A 23,143-nucleotide genomic window follows, 5' to 3' on the forward strand; every position below is an offset into this window, starting at 1 on the left:
TGAAAATATCTACTGAAGAAATGTTTAAAGTTACTGTAGACCCCTGAGGTGAAATAGATATCAGAAGGTGCTTGTAGCAGCTAAAGGGGGATTGTTACAGGATCAAATATGCATTATGAGAAATTATGTTAACTAAAGCACGTACCTCCCATTTCACAAAAGCCTTTGAATCCGCTTATGTGCACAATAATGTCTGTTAATTATGTCCAACACACAAGCGCCTCTAAAGGGAAAGTAGAGTGAATTCACAGTAGGTAAAAACTATTCATTGTTATACCAAGGTAAGTCTCAGCACCAGGAAGGCTAATGACTGCCAGGAACCATTCTGCTTAAGCCCTAAAACAGCAGAGGGACATTCGGCTCTATCACATTCACACATAAAAGAGCAGCATTTAAGCCTTACTTAAGCTTTGTTTAATTTTGGGGGGGAAGGAATGTGTCAGATTGTTGTGTTTGCTTTTGCTAAAGGGAGATCAAATAAAATAATTGGGACAAAATGTCAATTCTTGGTGGTACTCTAAAATCCCCTGAATGCGTCTACCTGACTAAAGTGGTCCACAGTTGCACTGAATATAGCAGTCTGTCAAAGAAGCTGTCAATGTACTGTGAGCACTTGGGGGTTGCAGCAGTATCTCTCTTCACCTGCCTCACTTTTCTGTCTAAAATCCCTGTATGCCTACCACGGATATTAAATTATACAATAAGGACGATCGGAGATCTGCCTAAGATTTAATAGAGAAAGCAATGGCAAGTTAAACATATAGTACCAGTTTAAAGTTTGGAAACACTGTCATATTAGATTTAATTACAAAATTAGTGAATAAAAATTAGCAAGATAAAACCTATAATAAGGAAGTGTATATGAATAAATCCTCTCATTGTCTGCTGTCAAATGGGATAAAAAAAAAATATATATATATATATATATATATATATATATTATCCACAGTGTGATGCTGGGCGAAAACGTCAGAGTCATTTTAAAGGACAACACCATTAAACATCTCCATTTCCAGGCTGACAGCTGTCTAAACATAACAGTGGTGGGAACAATTGGTCACATTAGCAGATCACGTACTCTGCAACAATTACAAATCAACAATCATTAGAGCAAAGTGTTGAAAAATGTTCGTAATTAACGAATGTTAGCTTCTCGAAAAGGAATTTAAACAATAGTGTAAAAATGTTCATCAGTTTGCACAATTAAAGGCTGTGATTTCAATCATTGCTTTCCTACAATCCTCTTCAATACTCTGAAAGCCTGATGTCCAGAAGTTGAGGCACCGGGTTTGCTCCGTTGTTGGTGGAAGACGTGCAGAGAGCCTTGTTTTATTTACAGACTGAGACAACTAGTGGTACAATCTCCTGTTGTAGACTAAATTGCAACTAATAGATTAGTCCAGGAGAGTCTAACTCCAGTCGTTGAGGGCCGCAATCCACAAGGTTTTTATTGTTGTATTTTTACTTGTTTTTGTTGTTGATCTAACAGACCTGATTGAAACGACTGGGTCATTGTGAAAAAATTGACAATAAGCTGTTTGATCTGTTTGATTTTATTTAGGTGTGTTGAACCAGCAAAACAACGAAAACCAGCTGGACTGCGGACCTCGAGGACCGGAGTTTGAGACCACTGGAATAGTCTTCATTATTATTATTATTATTATTAGCATTATTATTATTATTATTAGCATTAGCATTATTTAAAGCCCAAACAGAAATTGTTATATTACAATTACAAACAATTATAAATTGTTTTAATCTTACATCTACAAATTCTTTCACTTCGGCGCAATAACATTTGCTAAAAACTGCAGCTGCACACTCTAAAACAATTTGTTGGGGGGGTTAAATTTAGATGAAAATACTAATTGGATGTGATTATACTGGTGATTATTTTTACCATTTGCCACCTGTGGGGGTCTTCAGAGATGACAATCAACACCCGCTTCCATCTCCTTGTTAGCATGAGTCTCTCTATCTTTTGTAGTCACTGTTTTGAAGAGGACAGATGTTTGTTGAAGCCCAGTCAATGTGGCCAAAATACAACAAACATCCATTGCGGCATCTGTGGGTTTGCAGGCAGACTCATAATAGCAGCAAGCCAATGCCAGGATCCATTCTGTTTCCTCAGATCGTGCTTCATCTGATTCTCATTTATCAGGTGGACCTGTGACAGTCGGTACCTGTACTAAGGCATTTGAAACAGACTATAAAATTTGCTGGAATCTAGCCTCTCACAAAAGCTAATAAGGTATTCACTCTTATGTTTAAAATACTTTTGAAGTGACAGTAATGATTTAATTCCCCCTTCCTATTAGCATTCAGAGTTTTCTTAGTGGTAAATGCAATGCTGACATTTACTTGTGCCTCATACAGCTCCAGGATGCATAATAAACCAAGTCAATACCGTGGAAAAACTGTGATGAATGTCCTGCTAAGTCTCTGTAATAAATTACATAACTGCCCGAGCGATGAACACTTCATTTGCCAAGAAAATGAAGCCCAATGTTGAGCTGACGCAGCTGTGTGTTTGACATGGCATGGCACAGTCAGACATCCTGTCACCGTGGATTAAAAAGTCGCAGACCCTGATGGGCTTTTACAGACCTTGCCGCAAAGTCGTCCACCTTGGGCTGTGAATGCTTTTTGCATTTGTTTTAATGCAAAACAAGGCTGGGGATAGTTCAAGTTAAACCCGCAGGGAGAGGACACAGTTTGACACGAGAGAAACGGACAAAAGGAAGTAGAATAAAGAAGAACGAGTAAGAGGCAACCAGAAAGAAGTTGACAATGTTCACCGAAGACAAATATGTCTAGTCTGCCCTGTGGATGTGAAAATGGAAAATAATTAACCAAACATTTAACATTAAGTGACAAATGACAACTGTTGAACTGAAGCCCTATTTCCAATTACAATGGTGTTCTTTCTTTTATCACTGTCAAAGAGGAAACCACAAAGCCCCACTACAATTATTTCTCTTACAGATATGTATCTTTTTCTCTCTTTCTGTTGCGCTCCAGAGGAACCAATTCATCATGTCAGTGTGACACTTGCTCATTTGTGACCTCGTATGACAAGTCACCTCTGGAAAAATCATTTTCTCAAAACCTTTGTTGCAGGGGGGAGAGATTGAAATCCATGACTGCATATTTCAAGGCTCCGTATTTAGAGATTTGCACTCTGGCTTTTGATTATTGAACTGTTTACTTGCACTTTTACACCTAAAGCTCTTGTACTCAACCAGGCCTGATGGAGTGAGCAATAATAGCATTTCTTGTTTCTTTTGGCAATTCGTATAATAAAAACACGATCTGTAATTTTGTTACAGAGCCCCAGAACTTCCCAAATGCCAACATTTCTTCTCAGATTACTGGTGTACAATCCACAGTTGTGTTTTGCATTGGATTTGCATAAACTCTTTGCATACTTGCAGTCTGAAGATAAGGTCAAAGAGTGACACCCTGTTTTGCAAAGTGAATAAGAACAAGGCAGAGTTTGCTTAGGCAAAAGAACCATAGATATTTTATCACCAGAGCCCTGCCTTTGAGTCCTTCTTTATGTACAGAGGTGTGGTATCATCAGCAAAATGTGTTTACATCTGCTAAAAGTTGCCTTTTGAAATAATCATTTTAGTGAGGGGAATTTCACTTTTGAGGAATGTAAATGTCTAGTACACCTTTCAGAGCAAAGCATGAAGTAATATTGAACCCTTAGGGTGTTTACACACAGCCTAAACCAAAGAAAAAGTCCAGTATGAGTTTGAGAAGAACCATTTGCAAACTATCTTATTAATAAAATAAAAGATTTATGGTAGAACTGAACTAAAACGGCTTGTTTAGCTGGGTAAGGATCAGGTCTTCTCAATGTGCTTCTGTTTTGCCATAAACCTATTTTTAACGTTTGACCACATGGAGCATTTAGGAAATGTCTCAGCAAACCCAATAATAATTGTAAGTGGCCAACAACTGAGGTAACAATCAATTTTCCTTATTCGTTCATAGTAAAATATCAACCTTTAAATGCCACTACCAATACACAGACTGAGAATGGTTTTTTTTTGTTGTTCTCCCCCACTGATTTCTCAACCATAGCTCATGTTGCTTCAGTTTTTAACTTAAAACAGATTCAGTCCTTAATAATGCATTTCTTACGCATTATTAATGGGTACTTTAAAATCTCAAAACAGGTTTTATAAGTGGTCTTTCATGCATTTATATTCCTTTCTGTTAAACTGTGGTTCAGGGGGGCAAATGTTTGGGCATACTTGGTCAAAAAAATTGTTATTGTAATTAAATGTTATGGTTGTTTGAATATGTGGGGTTTTTTTCTATATGAGGTGTGTTTTTTTGTCGCTCCAGAACGCGAGGCCCCCCTGAGGCACAGTCTGGTGATACCTGTTTTTTGCCCTCAACCCACTGAACATAATGTAGTTCTCAGTCTTTCCCCTTGATGAATAAAGTATCTATCTATCTGTCTGTCTGTCTGTCTGTCTGTCTGTCTGTCTGTCTGTCTGTCTGTCTATCTATCTATCTATCTATCTATCTATCTATCTATCTATCTATCTATCTATCTATCTATCTATCTATCTGTCTGTCTGTCTGTCTGTCTGTCTGTCTGTCTGTCTGTCTGTCTGTCTGTCTGTCTGTCTATCTATCTATCTATCTATCTATCTATCTATCTACCTACATGATGGGAACCTCAAAAGGCAAATTAGAGATAAGACATCCTTTCTATGAGTTAAGTCAGGAAAACTATGCAAGAATTTGAATACCCTTAGATGCTTTTAATCCTAACTAAATCGGCTAGTTAAGGCGATGCCTTTTTAATGATCCGTTTGATGAAGGCTAAGTGATACAACTTTTAAAGATTAATGCACAAACTGGTTCCTCAGACGTTGCCCTGAGCATCAGCAGTATTGTGTCCCTTTTGAGTTGGAAGGACAAGTGAAAAGACTACAAGAATATGGCAAAGAAGGAAAAACAGGACTTGGGGAGGTAATGTTGAGGTGTGGAAGGAAGAGGAAACTTTTAGAGAAGATTGCTTGAAAAGCAATTTAAAACTCAATTTGACTGCCATAATTCTTCATGAAGACTTAACGTGGTGCACTGAGCAGCAAAAACTGATCAAATATTAACTTAATGGAGGCGTGTTCAGAAGAACGTCTCTACTGTATTATCATCATAAAATCTGGCATTAGAAGTTTGCACATTAACACCTGAACAAGGCTGACATATTTATGGAAACAAGCTCTGTGGAATGACTTAGGTCAAGTTGAACCTTTGGATGATATGAGCAAAGATCTTTCAGACAAACAAGATGCAGAATAACTGCTTTTTAATAAGACAAACACTCATACGTTTTATGTCAGAGTTGGTTTATTACCAATAAAGATCAAACCCATTGTAACTGTGGTAATCACGTTGTTTAGAACAGTTGTTTAATTTCCAATATTGTATATTTGTGTTTGCCTTGTAATTAGTAAATAATTAGGAATTTTAAGTTTAATTTATCACAGAGTTAAAGAAGTGTAAGGTATTTGTGCTTTTATTTTGGTACACCTAAAGCTATTTCCTGTTGGGCTGCTCTTGTGAGAACTTGACAATAAGCAGGGTACAAGCACCTGCAGAAATTAGATGCTGCAGGGTGAAAGATTTTGACTGGGACATTTCTGAAGGACTGAATAGTTCCCTTGCAAGGAGCATGCAGCCAGCGAGGTATTTGTTTGTTTACTTATATTTTACTTTTCAAAACGTTATTTACTGGCTGTGCATGTGGTGTGTATGTTAAATTGACACTGTGTTTTTTGTTTCTTTAATATTTTTCTTCAGTTTTCATGGTGTCATTTGTGGAGAAGTCTACAAATAAACCTGTAACAAGAAAGCCACTTGTGTCTGCTTGTGCTTCGAGGGAATTAACACCCATGAAAAAATTATTAGATAAGTCCATTTTTTATATATATATATTGAGTCATTATTTGTTTCTTTAACAAAATATCAAATAAAATAGTACCAAGGGATATTTACAATGGATTACCATGTGATATGTCAAAAGTTTTATCGTGTTATCTTCTGCTTTCTGTTGTCCATTAAAGGGCAGTTTGTACCATAAAGTGATGCCGAATGTCTAAGAAATTGCATGCATCATATATGTTATGCTGGGTTCTTATGGGATCAGTCATGTACTGAGTTTGAGTTTCTGCTTGAGGTATTTGAAATATTTAAATGACAGAATGAAAAATTAATTAAAAAACCAACAAATTTCTGGAAATAAATATCACAACCCTTCTACAACTGCAACAGAAACTAAGACACATCTCAAAATCCCCAGTATACTTAAAAAAGCCTCAAGAGTATTTTTCCATGACACCCTTTGCCTTAAATGTTGGAAATACACAGAAAGACCTCAAAGATTAGTGCAGGCGACCAGAAAGAAGCAGAAACCTACTGAAGGAAGCAGACCGAGGAAGAACTGACAAAGTCTTTGTAGATGATATAACGTGCTAAAAACCAAACTTCAAATGATGTGTTGCACATTAAATACAGAGAATGTTTATTCAGTTTTCAGGTTTGGTGATGGCAGTGTATTACCGAGCAACCAACAAACTCAAATATCTTTTTTTAAATCAGTAATAACTCATTTGTTTATCCATCCAAAGTGAATGGTGCATAAAAATATGTTTCACAACAACACAAACGTGAAATCAGGTGAATTTTTTTTTTTTTTTTTATCTGCAGCAGAGAGCTGAATACAACTCTAAAATCATTTTGGACTTGTCTTTTGTGAATTTGGTAACTCAGACAAGTTTACATTTTTAATTAACTTCAACCTTTGAAAAAAACATATTATGAACAAACTTATTTAATTTGCTTATCACCAATTAAAGCAATACGTGGGAGTTAGTCACAATAACAGAATTTTAGCCCAAAGTCTGAACCGTGTCTGTGAATGTCTAATTCAATCTTCATATAATGATCAATTACCTTCCCAGGCACTGAGTGAGGCCATTTCCACTAAGCTCAGACCTTTTGTCAGGGACAATGGCTCAACAGAAATGAACTACAGAGGTGTTTGTCAAATCCTATCTGAGTCAGAGTGAATGTTGTGCTGTTGTTCCTGACACCAGAGCTTTCACACTCCAATTTACATAAAAGAATTAAAATAAACCACATGCTGAAGCAATACAGCTGAAACCAAATGAAGCATAAAGAACTCAGTGGGCACACAGCGTTATACAATATAAAATCAATGTGACATGAGTGAAAAATACGGCTTCACAAAGTGTTTGAGTTTTAGTTCATCACCCTGCAGAAACCCATCAATAATGCCTTTTCATTTCTTCTCTGTGATTGCCATGAAGAGGTTTTTTAAAACAGACACACACAGATCTAATAGAAACTTTTTAAAGAGAATACTTATACTTTTTTTAATTTATCTGCCCGTTTACTTTGGTGATGTTCAGTTTAATGCATTTGCGTATTCTCAGAATGTTATATTTGGCCTCAGTGTGTGTGTGTGTGTGTGTGTGTGTGTGTGTGTGTGTGTGTGTGTGTGTGTGTGTGTGTGTGTGTGTGTGTGTGTGTGTGTGTGTGTGTGTGTGTGTATTTACCTTCCATGACATAGACCAGGGAACCCACATCGCCCTCCTTGATGATACAACTGTCCTTTCCATACTCCACAGGGTACATGCAGTCCACGATCTCTTGAATCTGCGACAGCTCCAGGTTCTTCATGAAATCATTGTCCAAGATGGCTTCCTTGATCAGATCCTTGGACCTGGAAGCAAAGTCAAAGAAAATGAGGCCATCATTTTAAAAAGCTGTAATGAGTTCAAGTAAGAACAAAAACAAAAACCTTGCCTGGCATTAAAATATTTGGAAGGGCATTGATCTCTTTAGCATGTTGACTATTTATAAGGCAATTACAGTCCAACTCAAAGAGCAATGCAGCTTTAAAAAAGAAAAACAACATTTCCTCATTTCAAAGGTGTCAAGGTGAAGCCTTTTCATTCCCTCTCAAATGCTGGAACAAGTTGATAAATAGCTAAATCCAAGCCTAAAGGAAGCAGATTGTTTCCATTCAGGGGACACTTATGAAAGCCAATTTGGCCTTCAGACTGCAGTCAGTAGGGCGTTCCGCAGGTACGCATTTTCTGCAATCAATGTGCAAAAGAGAGAGGAAATTAACTTTAAAGCTTACATGCGTTTGTAGGAAAGTACTTTTCAAGCTTGCAAAAAGGAAAAGCAGGATAAATGTTTGACAAAGGACATTATGGCTGAAGAGGATTATCTTTGAAGTGAAAGAGTACACATCAGATGTCGCTGATCATCCTGATGGGGAGATATTTGTTCAGAAAAGGTGTCAGTGTGCTGACAGCAGGTGAATGAAGGCGACATGTAGTGAAGTATGAACCCTCAGAGCAAATACCAGTCTGATTCTCTGCTATAGATAGAGGTGGTGACATGGTTGAGATCCCAGGGTGAGTCGGGATCGCTCATTCAATAAAGTATGTCAGCACACAGTATGAGTTTCTGTACTGAGCACTGTGATGCTGGTTTTAACATGCCAGCTAAATGAATAAGGTTTACTACATTTGGCATCCACAGAGGGGAACACTTAGAAAGAGGGAAAGCTTTCATGCCCTAATAACAGAGAAAACACCCACTATCGACCGCAACCACTATAGTCAACCAGCTCACGGTTTTTGATCATTGCCCTTTCTCAGTACAGCGTCAACACTGATCACCTGGAGAACTTACTGCTGAAAGGGCAAACAGTATGGAAGACATTTATGAAGCAGTTCTCTGCTACCTCCATCCTGCAGCTGAGGTCTCCACAAACCATACAACTGTACAAACAGAGCGTCAAGCCTCAGCATCAGCAGTGCACAGGTTTATTCAAGTGCCAGGCTCTGTATCTGTGTTATTAAAACAAACTCCTCTGCACATTCGTGTGTTTATATCTTAGTGTTTTATAGTTAGCATATAACTTCTCCTCACATTGAACTTTTAAGGTCACGCGTATCTGCCTCGCCAGTAAATCATGAGACACACAATCAGATAGTTGCGTAACAGTGTGCAACTGTGTAGCTGTTTTACATGTAAGACTGCCAAAACAGTGTGAGGAGAGATGCCAGTCTATTCTGAAAAGCAGGTACCATTGCTGGCATGTATTGCAAATCCCTGTTATAAACACACGCATTGACATATTTCAAGCACATTGCGTTTTGTATATTTCATGAGGGGAATTATTAGTCTTGGTTTAGTCTCAAATGCTGAGATGTCAGTAGCAGAGGTCTTAAGATTTGTCCTTCGCATTGAGAAGAATACTACAGAAACAAGAAAAAAGTCATCAAAGGTTTATAATTAGAAGGAAGGCTCAGTCATAACATATACAGCCAGATCTAGGTGACACAAATGAATTTAAAATTTACCTGAACTAACAGAGTGAGGTCAACATCAAATGCAATGAGCCTCTGTGAGACAATTTTCCTAAGTTCAGTAGTGTAACTTTCAGAAAAGTACACACAAGCAGATCAAAGCACCGTCTTGAGGCTGAATTTATGGACAGATATACTCAACCCTAATGGCCATATCATGTCCAATCCTCCTGTCGGCTTAGAGACATGTAAAAGACTTAAGAGACTGAATTAACGGGCCTATAAATATCTAGCCATTTTATTGGGCGGGGTGCAGCTGGAGTTTGCAGGTTCTCCCTGTGTATGCTTCAGGTACGCCATCTTCTTCACACTAAACTCTCCCAAGGAATGAACATGAGCATGAATGGTTGGTTGTCTCTCTGTATTGGCCCTACTAAGGGACTTGTGACCTATCCAGAGTGTATCCTGCCTCTCGCCTGATGATTGCTGGGACCACAACCCTTAATTGGACTATGCAAACTAGAGAATGAATTAAATTTATTCGCCTTAAACCTGGGAGAATATATAGCGACTACATATTGCAAATATATGCAATATGTAGCAGCTACATGCAATATTACATATTGCATACTCTTATTCGTTCCTTACAAGTTTAGACATATTACTGCTACAAATTTAAAAAGAGACGATAAGGATTTTACCTCTTTATACGGTTCTCACCCCACTATCTTTGTTCAATTTTTCCTTTTTTAAGCAGGAAGATAAGATCGTTTGGCTTTAATATTCTTCTTTTATTACATTTTGGGAAGATAACCTTAATAAAGAAGTCCTGGTTTTGGGGCTGTGGTCATGTTTCAATAAAAGCTTAATTTTATGCATTGCCGTAGGAGACTGTCAGCAAATTAACTCTGCTAACATGAACAAGCTGGATTTTTTTTTTTCTGTTTTGTTTTTTTCCTAAAGCTGACCTCCAGCGCACTGGAAATGTGCCTCATTGACCCTGTTTCTGTTATATTTACACCCAGGAGACTTTAAGCCTTTCAATCCTGACCATGGCTATAGTTGAGCAACCTCTTCCAACCAGACCCTTATAAAAACATCTGCCTCCCACTGCTTTGTGAGAATGACATATTTGCTTTCATCCACTGGTGAAGTTTGGGCTGAGCAAGTTCAGCCTTCCTTAAAAGGAGAAAATATGCTCTTTTACAAGGAAAAAAGAAGAGGGATGGCAGAAAAGTAAGAGAGAGGCACTGAGAGAGAGGGATGAATAACTTATGCGTAAAGAATGCACCACAGGCCTTGTAAAAGAAGATAAACAGGGTGAGAATGAATGAAAAAAGTGTAACACTTGGCCAAATGCAACATGTGTTATCGCTGCACTTCAACAACAAAAACAAAGAAAATGTAATGAAGCACTTTTGCCTGTGAGGGCACTGCTGTACTTCATGATAAAAGGATAATTAAATCTGCTCTGGGTGAAACAATTGTTTTGTTTTTTTTATGTTAGAAAAGCATCACAAAAAGCAGGCACATGGAAAAAAATATTTAGATTCAAATAGTTGCTCTTTATCTGTAAAGAAAAATCCTAAATTGCTAAATTGTCCAAGATAAATGTTAGATAATAGTAATGCCGAAGTTCCGAAATCTGCTTGGGCTAATTTGCATTTCAAAGTCTGTCTGCTTTTCCATCACAGTTTTCATGTTTATGCTTATTAGACGAGAGATAATAAACTGAATGCCATCCTTTAGCTAATGAACAGGTTGAAAATGTGTGGCAGACATTTAGCAGAAAATTGAAGTAAAAACAAGCTTTTTGATAAGAAGGCCATTTTTAGTACCTTTGAGTATTCTTGAGAGGATTATCACCAGAACCGCTGTCACATGATGGCTCTTTAAAAGATTTTCTATTCTTAATCTGTTCCTCAGATGAAATCGTCTCATAAAGTCATTAATGTAGATATGCAACACAAGTTTTCAAGCACAATCCAACGCGTTTTTGAGGAGCTAGCTCTTTACACAAGCTTTGATTAGGGTGTATGGTTGTCATCATAAATGGCCACTCAGGTGTGGTTCCACATCTGCATCTGCAAGCCAGCGAGCAGAAGTGACACCAAAAGACAAAAGAAAGAAGGGAAGAATCTTTTTTAATGTTGTAGAGCTGACAGATACATAAAAGTTTAATTTTCTTTTTTGCAGCTCAGCCAGCGCATTTAAATTTTCAATCTACTTTGAAGAAATCGTTCAGGTTTTGTTTGTGTGAGTGTGTTTGTGTGTGGTGGGGGATCAGTGGAATAACAAGTCTCATATCTGACATTACTAATTTAATTTTGTTTGTCTTATGCTGGAAATATCTAGACAAGAATTGCTAAGTTTATTTCAAGCAGGTGCATACGTTTTAAATGAGTTCTTTTCTGATGTTGTTTCACCTTTAAGTGTTTAAATACATCCAGAAAATTGAACATATCCTCTTTGCAGAGTGATATAAGAATATGAATGTTTTTTTTTCCAACTGGGAAACTGAAAATTGCTGATTATTTCATTGTATGAAGGCAGCTGGATTGCATGTTTTTTTTTTTTGTTTTTGTTTTTGTTTTTGTTTGTTTTTTTAATTATGGTCTTATATTGGAGATCCAGACCACCAAGCTGAGCAGAAGAGCATGTCTGCGAGTTTGCATAGATAAGAGATCATCTGGCAAGACACAAGGTAAACATAAATAGAGAGGCTATAACACTGTTAGGAAGTCACAAGTTGTATAAAACGAACTCCGGGACAAAACACAGAGCTGCTGTCACCATCCACCTAATTTCCAGTCATTTGGCATTTCTTCATTTACATCTGGACCCGTGTGTTTCCTGATCGTGCTGCTATGGATTAGTGTCACTATAATTTACTGATTTTGGCTCAGTTAGTGGCATACATCTTCTTCACATTGTGTGCCCGATTCAGCGCGTGCCTTTTGCGTTTGTGTGGGAGTGTGTAAAAATCAGGATCCCTTCTGTGTGCGCGCTACAGGTGAAGTATCTGCTGTTCCGTACGCAACATTACGCACAGGAATCACACAGGTGGTAAAAGATAAGCACGCACATAACTCAAGCAAAATTAATACTGTGGTGGTTATTTAAAGTAATAGTAGAGTTTGGACACCTACTGTGGGCTTTTGGGGTAGAAAGGCAGGGTGACATGGCTAAGATCCTGGATGTCGAAGGCAGTGGGTTCGGCTGAAATCGCCTGCCTCTTTGTCCGCTGCTGCTCCTGCAGTTTGTTCTGCTTGTGGACCTGCTGGGTTGCGGGTTTAATGACAGAGCGGTATTTGTCCAGCTCGTTCTGTAACCTCTGTATAAGCTCATCTTTCTGGTCGAGCTCTAGTTCCAGTTCGTCAATGAGCGCGTCCCTCTGGCGCAGCTCCTCGATCTTCTCTTGGAGCGCGTACTGGAGGTCGCGCAAGGTGCCCATTTCGAGCGGCGGCGACGAGCGACTTCTCAGTAAGTTTACCGAAAGGTGTGCAGTCGAGTCTTTATCCTCTCTCCTCTACCACGCCGCGCACAAACTTTATCCGGCATGAACAGCTTCGGAGAATGCTTCCCAGTCTCTGCTGATGGGGAGATCCCTCACCACTGTTCGTCAGAGATGCTGATGAACTGAGGCTAGAACGCGCAGTCTGGTGTAAACGCAATTACCAAGGTGAGTCCATAAAGCATCTTAGGCACAATCATGCAAAGTTTACTGCCTCTGTCTGCTTCTGTCTTGCATTCTGTCCCTTCCCTCCCTCAGCGGTGTGACAGCGAAGGACCGTCCTCCCCTAGTGCGTCAGGCTGCGACCCGGAGAGAGCGCGTGGCGAGAAGGGCGCCTACAGGAATCCGTGGCACAGTGCAGCTTGCCACTCCAGAAAGAGCAGCGCTCGTCTCACATAAATAATGAAGTCAGTGAATACAGCCACAGTTCAGTCATCATACCTCTGTAACTTGCCCTGGGGCTGCTGAGAATAGGGGCCCTAATGGAAATTGAAGATGATGGAAAACTTAATGAACCTCAGCGAAAAAGAAGTAAACCTGCTTCCAGTTCAGAAAGGAGGTGCTTCTATTTGTATTGTGTTGAAATTCTTGTTTTGTTCTGCATAAAGATAAAAAAAAAAAAAAAAAAATCTATTTAAGATCAACTGGTGCTTTGAAAGACATATATTAATTTAATCTATGGAAGCATGTGGTTCCACTTTCCACAAATGAACTTTGTGACTAGCAGGTAATGATAGAAGAGGCAGTTCTATTAAAGGATGTCAAACAGCAGCATTAAAGATGAAAATGCCAAAGCCACTCAGGCTCAGGACTACTCACAGCAGCTTCACATTCCTCATCTAATCTGGTGTTGTTTGCACTCAGAGAGCTGCTGGTGTCTGTCCACATGATCCCAATGAGTCATCTGAAGCTCGGAGAGCAGCATTTGCCCCCATGCACGCCGGACAAATTCAGAGGAGGATAAACTGCCAAGGACAATCTGATAGGACTGGGAGTTACTGAGGGTAGAACAGCAATTACTGCTGGGTGGCTCTGTTTGACAGGTAGCACGGAGAGCCGAGGGGATGAGATTTCTAAGGCTGTGGGGATAAGCCTGAGTGTTGTGTGGTGGAATAAGGGTTCTTTTTTTCCAGAGACAATGCTTGTAAACAAATCTGAATGGAGGTAGAAAAGCTTAGAGAAGATCACAGCTGCCCTCTTGTGGTGAGTTAAACAATCAATTGCAGGAAGAAAATGACAAGGGTGTGTCTCTCTACAAGAGCCTGAACATGATTAAAGGCCCTTGTGTTATAAGACATGTTGTTATATGCTTATCCTCTTAGCCATATGACTTAGACAGAGAATGTTGGGATGCATTCAGTTAATAGAAAATGTGCAACTCGTATAATGTAAGTAAAAAATGTGTATTTCTGAGATTAAATTATTTAGATGTTTCCTCAGAACAAATATGAGAAAATAAAGGGGGGAAAAAAGCACATCAGCATCAAAGCACAAACACTGCCAAGCTGTTCTCAGACATCACACACAGAAAGTGCAAATAAAAGCGTTCTGTGAAATTTTAATGTAACAAAGCCACTGTGCCCAATCCCTCCTGAAAGCTTCATTTTTACATGCTCTTAATAAAAACACCACATTTTCTAATTAAGTCTGAATCCGTTCTGCTCTGAGTTCATTAAAATCTAAATTACTCTTTATCTTTGTCAAGGGAAGCTTGAAAAGCAGCGAAGCTGACTTTGTAATTTCCATCAGGAACCGCAGGTGCCCTCTAGCTCAGCTCCAGTCTGCCCACTGCTGGATCCCTGGATCCACCCAACATCGGAAGGCCCTCCTACTGTCCTTCAAAGATCCTCTGCGCTTTAAATTTCACCTCTCTAGTCATCCAGCTCAGCCCTTTTCCTATGCAGATCAATAGAAACTGGATCCGTTGCTCCATGCTGCTGTAATCTGAGGAGCAGGGCGGGCCACCGCCGCCTGGTGCCATGTCCTGACTCTAATGGGAGGTCACACTGTCTCTGACCCTGCACAATGAACATCCTGCAGACATCAATGGCACCAAGAACAATCATCTAAGGGGTGCTTTGCATGCATCCACACATGTTTATGCCCATTTCCGTCTGTGGACACATGCAATTAACTTATTTGTTCACTGCAGACCTATTCGAGCATTTCTTGTGAGTCATCTGCTCAGAAGTGATTAATTTAACTATTTTGTTGGTTGTAGGTCAGAGAAAGGATGACAGTAGATGATTAAAGGCCCATATGTTAGATCTTTGTTAGTTATTTGCTACAGTGACTTGTTAGTTATTAGGATGGGTATTTCTCATTGAAACCCAGACCAGACCAAGGTGTGAATGGTCTGTTTGTGAGCTAAAGATGCTTTTTCAAGGTACACTGAACATCCCATCTGCTAATGAGAAAAACAAGGAGTTTCCCCACGTTTTCTTAATGCAAATGTAAACTGGAAACTGTCTAGCTTCCTGAATAAAAATTAACCCCATTGCCATGTTGCATCATCAGACCGCTACTGCTTGTGTTTGACTCTGTGAGAGGGACAAGTCATTTGTCCTGTTAAGCAATGAGAAACAGAGCAGGATGAATAGGAGATCAAGATAGAGTAAATGGTTCAACTTTTTTTTCCCTTAAAAAAACAGAAAAGAATGAAGATTAGACTGAATATGATAGGTACTGAATGTGATGACTTCCGCTTCAGGCCTCATGTGAAACCCTTAAAATTAGCTACTCTGAACCTAAAACGAGTAGGTGATGAAGGAAGCATATGGTCAAACAAAGCATTTTCTAATGGAGTATTAAATATCCTCAGACATGCACTTTGGGTCCACAGCGTCCAGCTACTAAAAGCCAATAATGCATAGCACTTCCTCCAGTCTGTGTCCTGTGGGACTGCCATGATGGATCTGATCAATTAGGAGCTCTTTCTGGAGCTTGCCTTGAAGCTGCGTCATTGGCCCCAAGAATGAAATTTCTCATTCATTCATTCATTGCAAAGCTCCCAATCATAGGAGATAAAGATGTGTGTGTGTGTGTGTGTGTGTGTGTGTGTGTGTGTGTGTGTGTGTGTGTGTGTGTGTGTGTGTGTGTGTAGCATGTGTGTGACTGATGGGGGTGGGGTGTTGAAAAGAAACCAAAATGTGGAAGAAACTTAAGAGACTTTGCTAACTAACTTGTGTATTTATGTGTTTGTTTGGGTGTGTATATTTTTTTTTATCAATACATGCACGTCCATTTGTCAAATTGGAGCAGAACGTTAACAGCCGACTATTGATTTAAAGCTTTCATGGAACATATTTTGATTCCGTCTGGGGAGGGGGGAAAGAGCAGAAAAGAAAGGTGGGACACAGCGGGCACATGGGCGTAGGGAAGTAATAAAGTACCACAGCCAGCTGAAACCCTCTTACCACTCAGATTTGGGATATTTCCGAAACGTCTGCCTTGACAGGTCCTGGTGCGTCTGCGGCTCCGCGGAGATGCCCTGCGCCCTGCGGGTCCGAGGTCCAATAAGTTGAGCGCTGGGCAGAACAGACTGACATTTGTGCAATTTTCTCTTCAGTTCTTGGATTTCGTCCTCTCTGTCCGCAAGCCGCCTCTCCAAGTCCCGTATCCTCTCTTCCTTCAGCAGAAGGATTTTGGCGAAGTCGTCCTCTAGGTCACTCATGTTGAAATTTGCGCTTAACTTTGCCACTATTCTCCTACAATGTGTCCAAAAACCACGAACTCCCAGCACAGGTTTCGAAAACCGACCCAAATCCCTGTCTAGATACGCGCAGGGTGATGATGCTCCGAGAGTCCCCCTTCACTGCCCACTTGTTTATTTCAGAAGAAAAAAAAAAAAAGAAAAAAAAAGCAAAGCGGGCGTTTAAAGCTGGCGAGCGGAAGGCTGCTGGAGCAGCGCCACGCTACGGTCCACCAAGTCTCCGGGGAGCCGCTGATGATCCTTCATTGAGATTGAGAAACCAATTACAACAAAGCTCTTCCTCTCAGAGGGCGCACACAGGCCGTCAAACTTGGCACTGAAGAGCCGAGACAACTCCTGCAGTTCACCGCCTCTCACACTGCAAACACACCACAGGGGAAGCCGCCGCCGCCGCTCCTGCTGCTGCTGCTGCCGTCCAATATTTGTTTATGTGCACATCCTCTTTGGGCAACAAAAGCGTACACATCACCTCCCTGACCTAACCTATGGCAAAAATCAATTGTTCCGCTCTCTCATTCGAGTCATGGGACAGAGGACTGCATTTTGAGCTTGTTTGCAACGTTCACTTAGCTATTGGTTATGCACACATCAGTGAAGTGGAAGTAAGCCACCTTCATGGCACATGACCCTCATATTCCCATGGCTTTTATTTATTTGCTCCCGTGATATCTTTGTAATCATTTGTCGGATATAGGAAAATTTTCCATGGTGTGGAAAAGGAAGAGCAGGATGTCTAGACATGGTGGCATTAGTTGAGTTTACATGGAGCACTTTTGAATGATTGATCACAGTTCAATCAGCATTGAGCGAGTTACTCAGTTCATCCGACGGACCTCTATTGAAATCCATTTTTAATTCGAGTGGTGGTTTAAATCATACCACAATCTGTTCAATACAAGCATTTCTACCCTCATTCTGACAGATTCTGTGGAGTTTCTCCTCTTGCTTTAGCCATGGGGGCATGATGAGTGAAAGGAAAGATTTGAACACCATCAACAAACAGAAATGAACTGATGTAAATGCTTTTACTTGGAAGTTTTAAAAGAGCCACAGATCTTGAGCATATCCATGGTAAAAAAAAAAAAAAATTAAAAAAAAAAAAAACTCAAAACAAGGAGTTGTTTGTGCAGCTAATTGATAAAATACTTTTTGTTGTCTTCTTCCAAATCAGTCCACATCAAAAGTCAAATAAAAAATAATAGACCTAAGTTTATTTATGGTCATTTAACTCTAACTACAGCTGCCCAAAGTGCAGTATAACACATCAAATAACAAAATAAAATGTGTGAAATATAATAACAAATTAATTTAAAAAAAAAGTTATGAAAAATAAATAATACATCTAATAAGAACAAATAAGAGCAAATAAGATCAATTTTGGGGCTTGGTTGAAGGCCAGTGAGTAAAAAGCAGTTTTAAGATTTGTTAAAAGTGTTAGGACACACAACACACAATCGATCGGGCCACTTTATCAAGTGTCCATGTAAACATGTCCGCTTCAATCTGTAATCGTATTGATTTCTGTCAGACAGAAGAAAAATTTCTCAATGTAAACGTACTTATTGATTATCCTCAGTGTAGTATGGGCAAATTCTCTGTATCCAAATGAAATCCAAACAAGATCAACATACTTAAAAAACTTTACTTATTACCTTTTTTTGGAGGACAGTATTTAGACTTAAGCCTGAATTATACTTGAAATGGATGCTTGAATATAAGTTACGTTCAGCCACATATGTGTATATACATTCTGCAAAATATGCCAGCATGCAGCAGCCGAAACATTCAACACTGGATGTCACCACTAGGGGGCAGTACACAGTACTACGACTATTTCTGCAGCATTTCTGTAAACAACAGTTTATCAATCTGTTGCTAACTGTCAGTCAGACATGCATGTTGTCGATGTGGAAGTGGAAGGAACAATTATAAAAAAGTAGGTAGTTGCGACCAAGGTCACTACAAGAGATGCTCTTAGAAACTATCCGCCACTTACTTACTTAATTTACCAATCTTGTGTTCATACTCTTGGTCACATGAGCACCTCTAGCATTCAAGTCAATATTGCACCTCATCCACACGAAATGTTACCTCACATCAACACATGTGGCCTACATGTCAAACGTATGCTGAGAACTTGTGGGCGCCATGAAGCATACACTTGCCAGGAGCAAATAGGCCATATCCCAGACCTTAAGTTTTAGAACAATTACTCAAAATAAGTACAAAAGAAAGAACTTAAAGTACAGGATTGATATTAGCCATCTCTTTTAGGAGAACCTATGGAGCAGTTATTTTGCTGTGCTGCAAAACATCACATAAACATTAAAATCTATATCCTCTGTAACACTGAGAACAACAAGCTTAGACGGTCATCTCTGTATTTAGATATCTAACAAACACAGTGACAATTAAAATGAACTTAAAGAGTTTCAAAGTGTCTCTCTGTTATAATATTTACACTATATTTTGTTTTTAATATAATCACTGATTAAATAAATTGGCGACATAAGTAGAGCTACAGATATCTGGCCTTAAAACTCACCTGAAGGTTTTTATTGATGCATTAAACAGCAAACGTTACTCACCTTCATTCTGTTCATTCTGTACACATTTAATTTATCTTCAACATTAAGTGGTAAAACTTCAGGAACTGACTTCAGCTGGTGAAAATTGCTCAGTTGCTCCACTCTGCCGGACATGACTGAGATGCATCACAAGCGCTGCAGGAGTCGTAAGTTGTTTGATGCAGAGTTTTAATTTTTTTCAGCAACTTGGGATTTAATTTATAATTATTATAGTTCTGCTCATGAATCTTTTAATTTAATGTTATGAGAGGCTTGTGAACTTACAAAAAAGTGCTTTTACAAGAAAAACTTCAGGATAAAATTTGTGTTGGGAGGTCAGTAAAGGGGCAGGTGTCTCCCCTTGCCCCCCTGTAGATCTGCCCCTGATTTTGCCCCTAAGGTGTCAATTTAGAATTTTAGTTTTTTTTATTTACTTATTAACTGAACTTATGAAAAAGTTTTGATACCAGAAATTCAGGTTTGTGCATAAACAAAATTGTGAAAAAAGTTTAAAACCAAACTGCACTCCAAGGCAAGTCTGAAATGAACCCAAAAATGATTCAATACTTTCATTAAATTAATTAGAATATAAAATTCATTGCAAAATATTATGTGTGGTATCTCACTGATTAAAATGATCAGTGACTGTAACAACGGTCCTCATCTCTTTCATCCTCCATGTGTTGTGGAGACGAGAGACTTCAGTAATAGATCATCACTTCTCTCGCTGTTCCATTAATCATTAAAAAACAGACCGTCATTTCTATGCACCATTTTTCATACTACAGCCCCAATCTGTTTCAAGTGAATTAATTCATTTAGGAGGGGAAAAGGGGGGAGCTCATGGGTGCTCGAGGGATGTTTCATTAAGATTCTGAGTTAAAAATAGAGTGAACAGATCTTCACTTAGCTGGCGTATTTCGACACATCTCACCCTTGTCTGCTACGTTCTTTTTATCATTCCAAACACCTCATGGGGTAGAGGTGGTGCAACACGCAGTGAATCTATTTTTCTTTTATAAATATAAATAAAGTTGAATTGAATTGAATTTTATAGCTTTATTACAGATTATTAGGCATTTCCTTCATTCCTGTTTTCCCTCAGCTTTTCCAAATGCATCCAGAAGCAGAATACCTCCATAACTGGTCGTAAAATCCTGATCTCACAGACTGGTGATAACCCGCTTAAGTCGTGCCTGGCTTGATAATTGCACTGAGCGTTATCAGCCTTGGTCTGCAGTGATTCTTGATGGGAAACACGTATGGTCTATGTGGAGTGTGTTACATTTTAACAGTAATTGTGAGCAGCAAAGTGAATACAGCCAGCACTCAAAGACAAGGTGGGGAGCAGGGTTGCTGTTATCAATGAGGGAAGCAGTCATTGATGAATTATGTATGCAGCAGACACTGTGTGCATTATGGCAGTGGTAAAGTAAGTGTCACCTTTTGCCATTCTATCCATATCAATAGAGGAAATGTGTGCTCTGAATGAGCACAAGTGACATCCTATTCAAGAAAAAAAGGGTATTCATGTATTCAGACAAAAATACAGAGAATATCCTCAATCAGTTTTTCATTTAAATGTCTTTGATCTTAAACTCTTAGCCCAACATCAGTGCCTGAAAGTGCTCGTTACATCGTCACCATGACTATATCAGCATCATCAGCCTGTGGAGTGTGTGTTTTTGTTGCCTCCACACCAGAATATGTCCATGTTTACACAAAGTGAGTAATGCTGCGTTACCAGTTTCTGTTTGTGTTGACTGAGCACTACATGGGTCATCTCCTCTGGATGTTATGGGTTAGGTAATGGACAGCAAGTTGACCTCATGATACCCAAAGATAAATGTTCCGACTGCACATGAGACATTTGCATAACTGAGTCCATGGTTCTTCAGCGTGGCTACAATGAAAGAACGCAGCCCATGTGCTGCAGTTGCAGTTTTTCTAACGCATCTATGCATGGAGAAAATCCAGTGCCCCTTTGCTCGCCTCAGGGACAGATCAGTTTACGGAGGAGAGGAGGACAGACATTAGTCACTGTTTTCCTGTAATACACATACACACAAACACACACATCAGATACACTGACGAACGAGTGAGCAGTATCTTGGGTATACCCAGACATATGCTTGCACATCATTATCACCCCCACAGACACTTGCATACGAAAATTTACGTAACCATTGACAAAGTAAAATCCCTGTGGGCACCAAAACACGATCATTGCAGCAGCCTGCATGGAAACCTTAGAGGGGATTTCTGTAAGTGCAATGGTGGCAGTGGTTGGATCAGTATGTTGTTACACCCCCGGAGAATCTTTCCCCAAGAGTCCCTGATATTGTCGACATCTCTACAGCTTGTCCCTGTGAGACATGAGCAGCTGACTTCCTGCCCAGGCCCTCCGTCCCAGGAGCAGTGACATGCACTCAGGGAGAGGGTGAAGAGGGTGCCTTTTCCCCGAGCAATCTAGTTTTGAACCTCTCAAGTCAGAAAGTAGCACCTCAAAGCTTGCGTTTTCACAGCAATATCATACAACAACTTCACTTTGCATAGATGTAGTCTCACACTGTAACATGAGCTGCTGATTGATCGCTCGACTCACTGTAGAGATAGATAGAACTGGAGCTCAGGAAATTGACTTAGCCAAAGCAATAATGATACTTCCTTCCTGCCTTCCTGCATTAGAACCATCAAAATCAGATAGCGTAGGTGAGGAGAAGGTGTGTAGTCAGTGTAAGATAGCTGTAAGTTTGGAAATAATGATTATTTTTATTACCTCCCTCTGTTTTGTTTACCTCTCATTGCCCCTATTACAATGTAAAGCTATTTTCAACTGAAAGGTTTAAACCATCTGCTACAGTTTCAGTCTTCCCAACTGCTGATACCTTCAGGTAAATACTGAAATATTTTATTTCAGAGCCAAGAGGTTGACACTTATGAACTTAGCCTTGGTATGTGTAAAAATAAATAAATAGATAAAAAAAGACATCATGATAAGGTAATGTTCATGTTGAATCGGTTGAATGCATATTTAATACTCCTACCACTACTACTACTACTACTACTACTACTACTACTACTACTACTACTACTACTATTACTACTACTACTACTATTACTACTACTACTACTACTGCTACTACTACTACTATTATAATAATAATAATGATAATAATAATCGTCATCATTTTTGTTTATAAAGGTCTTTTCAGAGAGGTCAGAGCTGATTTGGACAGAAATTTTAAGAACTAGTCAAATATACAAAATAAGTGAAAACAATTCAAACATTTTAAATTTAACACGAAACATTTAAGAAGAATTCAGTTGATAAAAGCGGCATTTTGTTTTTAAAAAAGTTGATTTGGCCCTCACTAAGATCATTTATATGTATGTGCTAATTTAAAATTGAAGGTATATATTGGAATATGTTGAATTTATTTCATGAATTATCTGTCTGACTTTAAAACTCTGTTCTTCTAACCTGTTTTGATGACACACTTATTGCACATACACCTGGAGTCCTTGTTGCCCTGCAGCGTCCTATGGCTAAGACACCACATATAACAACTGTTTCTTCAGCCTGGGGTTGAAATTACCGCTGCATCCCATGGCAGCAACTGGATATCAGCACACTGGCTGTTTTGAATGTGCGTCATGACTGATTCAGCACAGAAATACAACAGGATGGTATTGAAGGAAATGAGGAAAAGAAGAAGTGAAAGGGACAGAGCATGTCTTAAGACAAGAGTCTACTTTGGACTGAATTTAACTGGCTAGAGAGAGCTGAGAGAAACGATAGGATGGAAGACAGATGTCTAATTAGCCTTCATTAGGGGGCACTAAAGTGTGAAAATCTGCCAAAATTTAGTAGTACAACTGAAATTAGCATATTTGTTACTTTCTCTTTAAAAGCTCTGCGGTGAACTTTGGCAGATTATCTCACAGAGGTTCACACTGACAATGGCTAATT

At 39.2% G+C, this 23,143-nt stretch overlaps 1 protein-coding gene across 2 annotated transcripts in view; it reads right to left on the reverse strand.

Moving 5' to 3' along the window:
* Positions 1-16,564, reverse strand: part of LOC306762526 (cGMP-dependent protein kinase 1) — a gene marked incomplete at both ends in the record, with an annotated part of 92,304 nt that extends 75,740 nt beyond the window's left edge. The window contains 2 exons of one of the 2 annotated variants that reach the window (XM_079249037.1): positions 7,608-7,774; positions 16,308-16,564. In XM_079249037.1, coding sequence (XP_079105163.1) covers positions 7,608-7,774; positions 16,308-16,564 — 424 coding nt within the window. Of the gene's footprint in view, positions 1-7,607; positions 7,775-12,526; positions 12,847-16,307 lie in introns of those variants that run through there. The other variant, XM_079249036.1, reaches the window with a different exon arrangement.
* Positions 16,565-23,143: the final 6,579 nt, after the last annotated feature.

Source organism: Telmatherina bonti (assembly GCF_933228915.1).
Source record: "Telmatherina bonti genome assembly, chromosome: 11".
Taxonomy (NCBI): Eukaryota; Metazoa; Chordata; class Actinopteri; order Atheriniformes; family Telmatherinidae; genus Telmatherina; species Telmatherina bonti.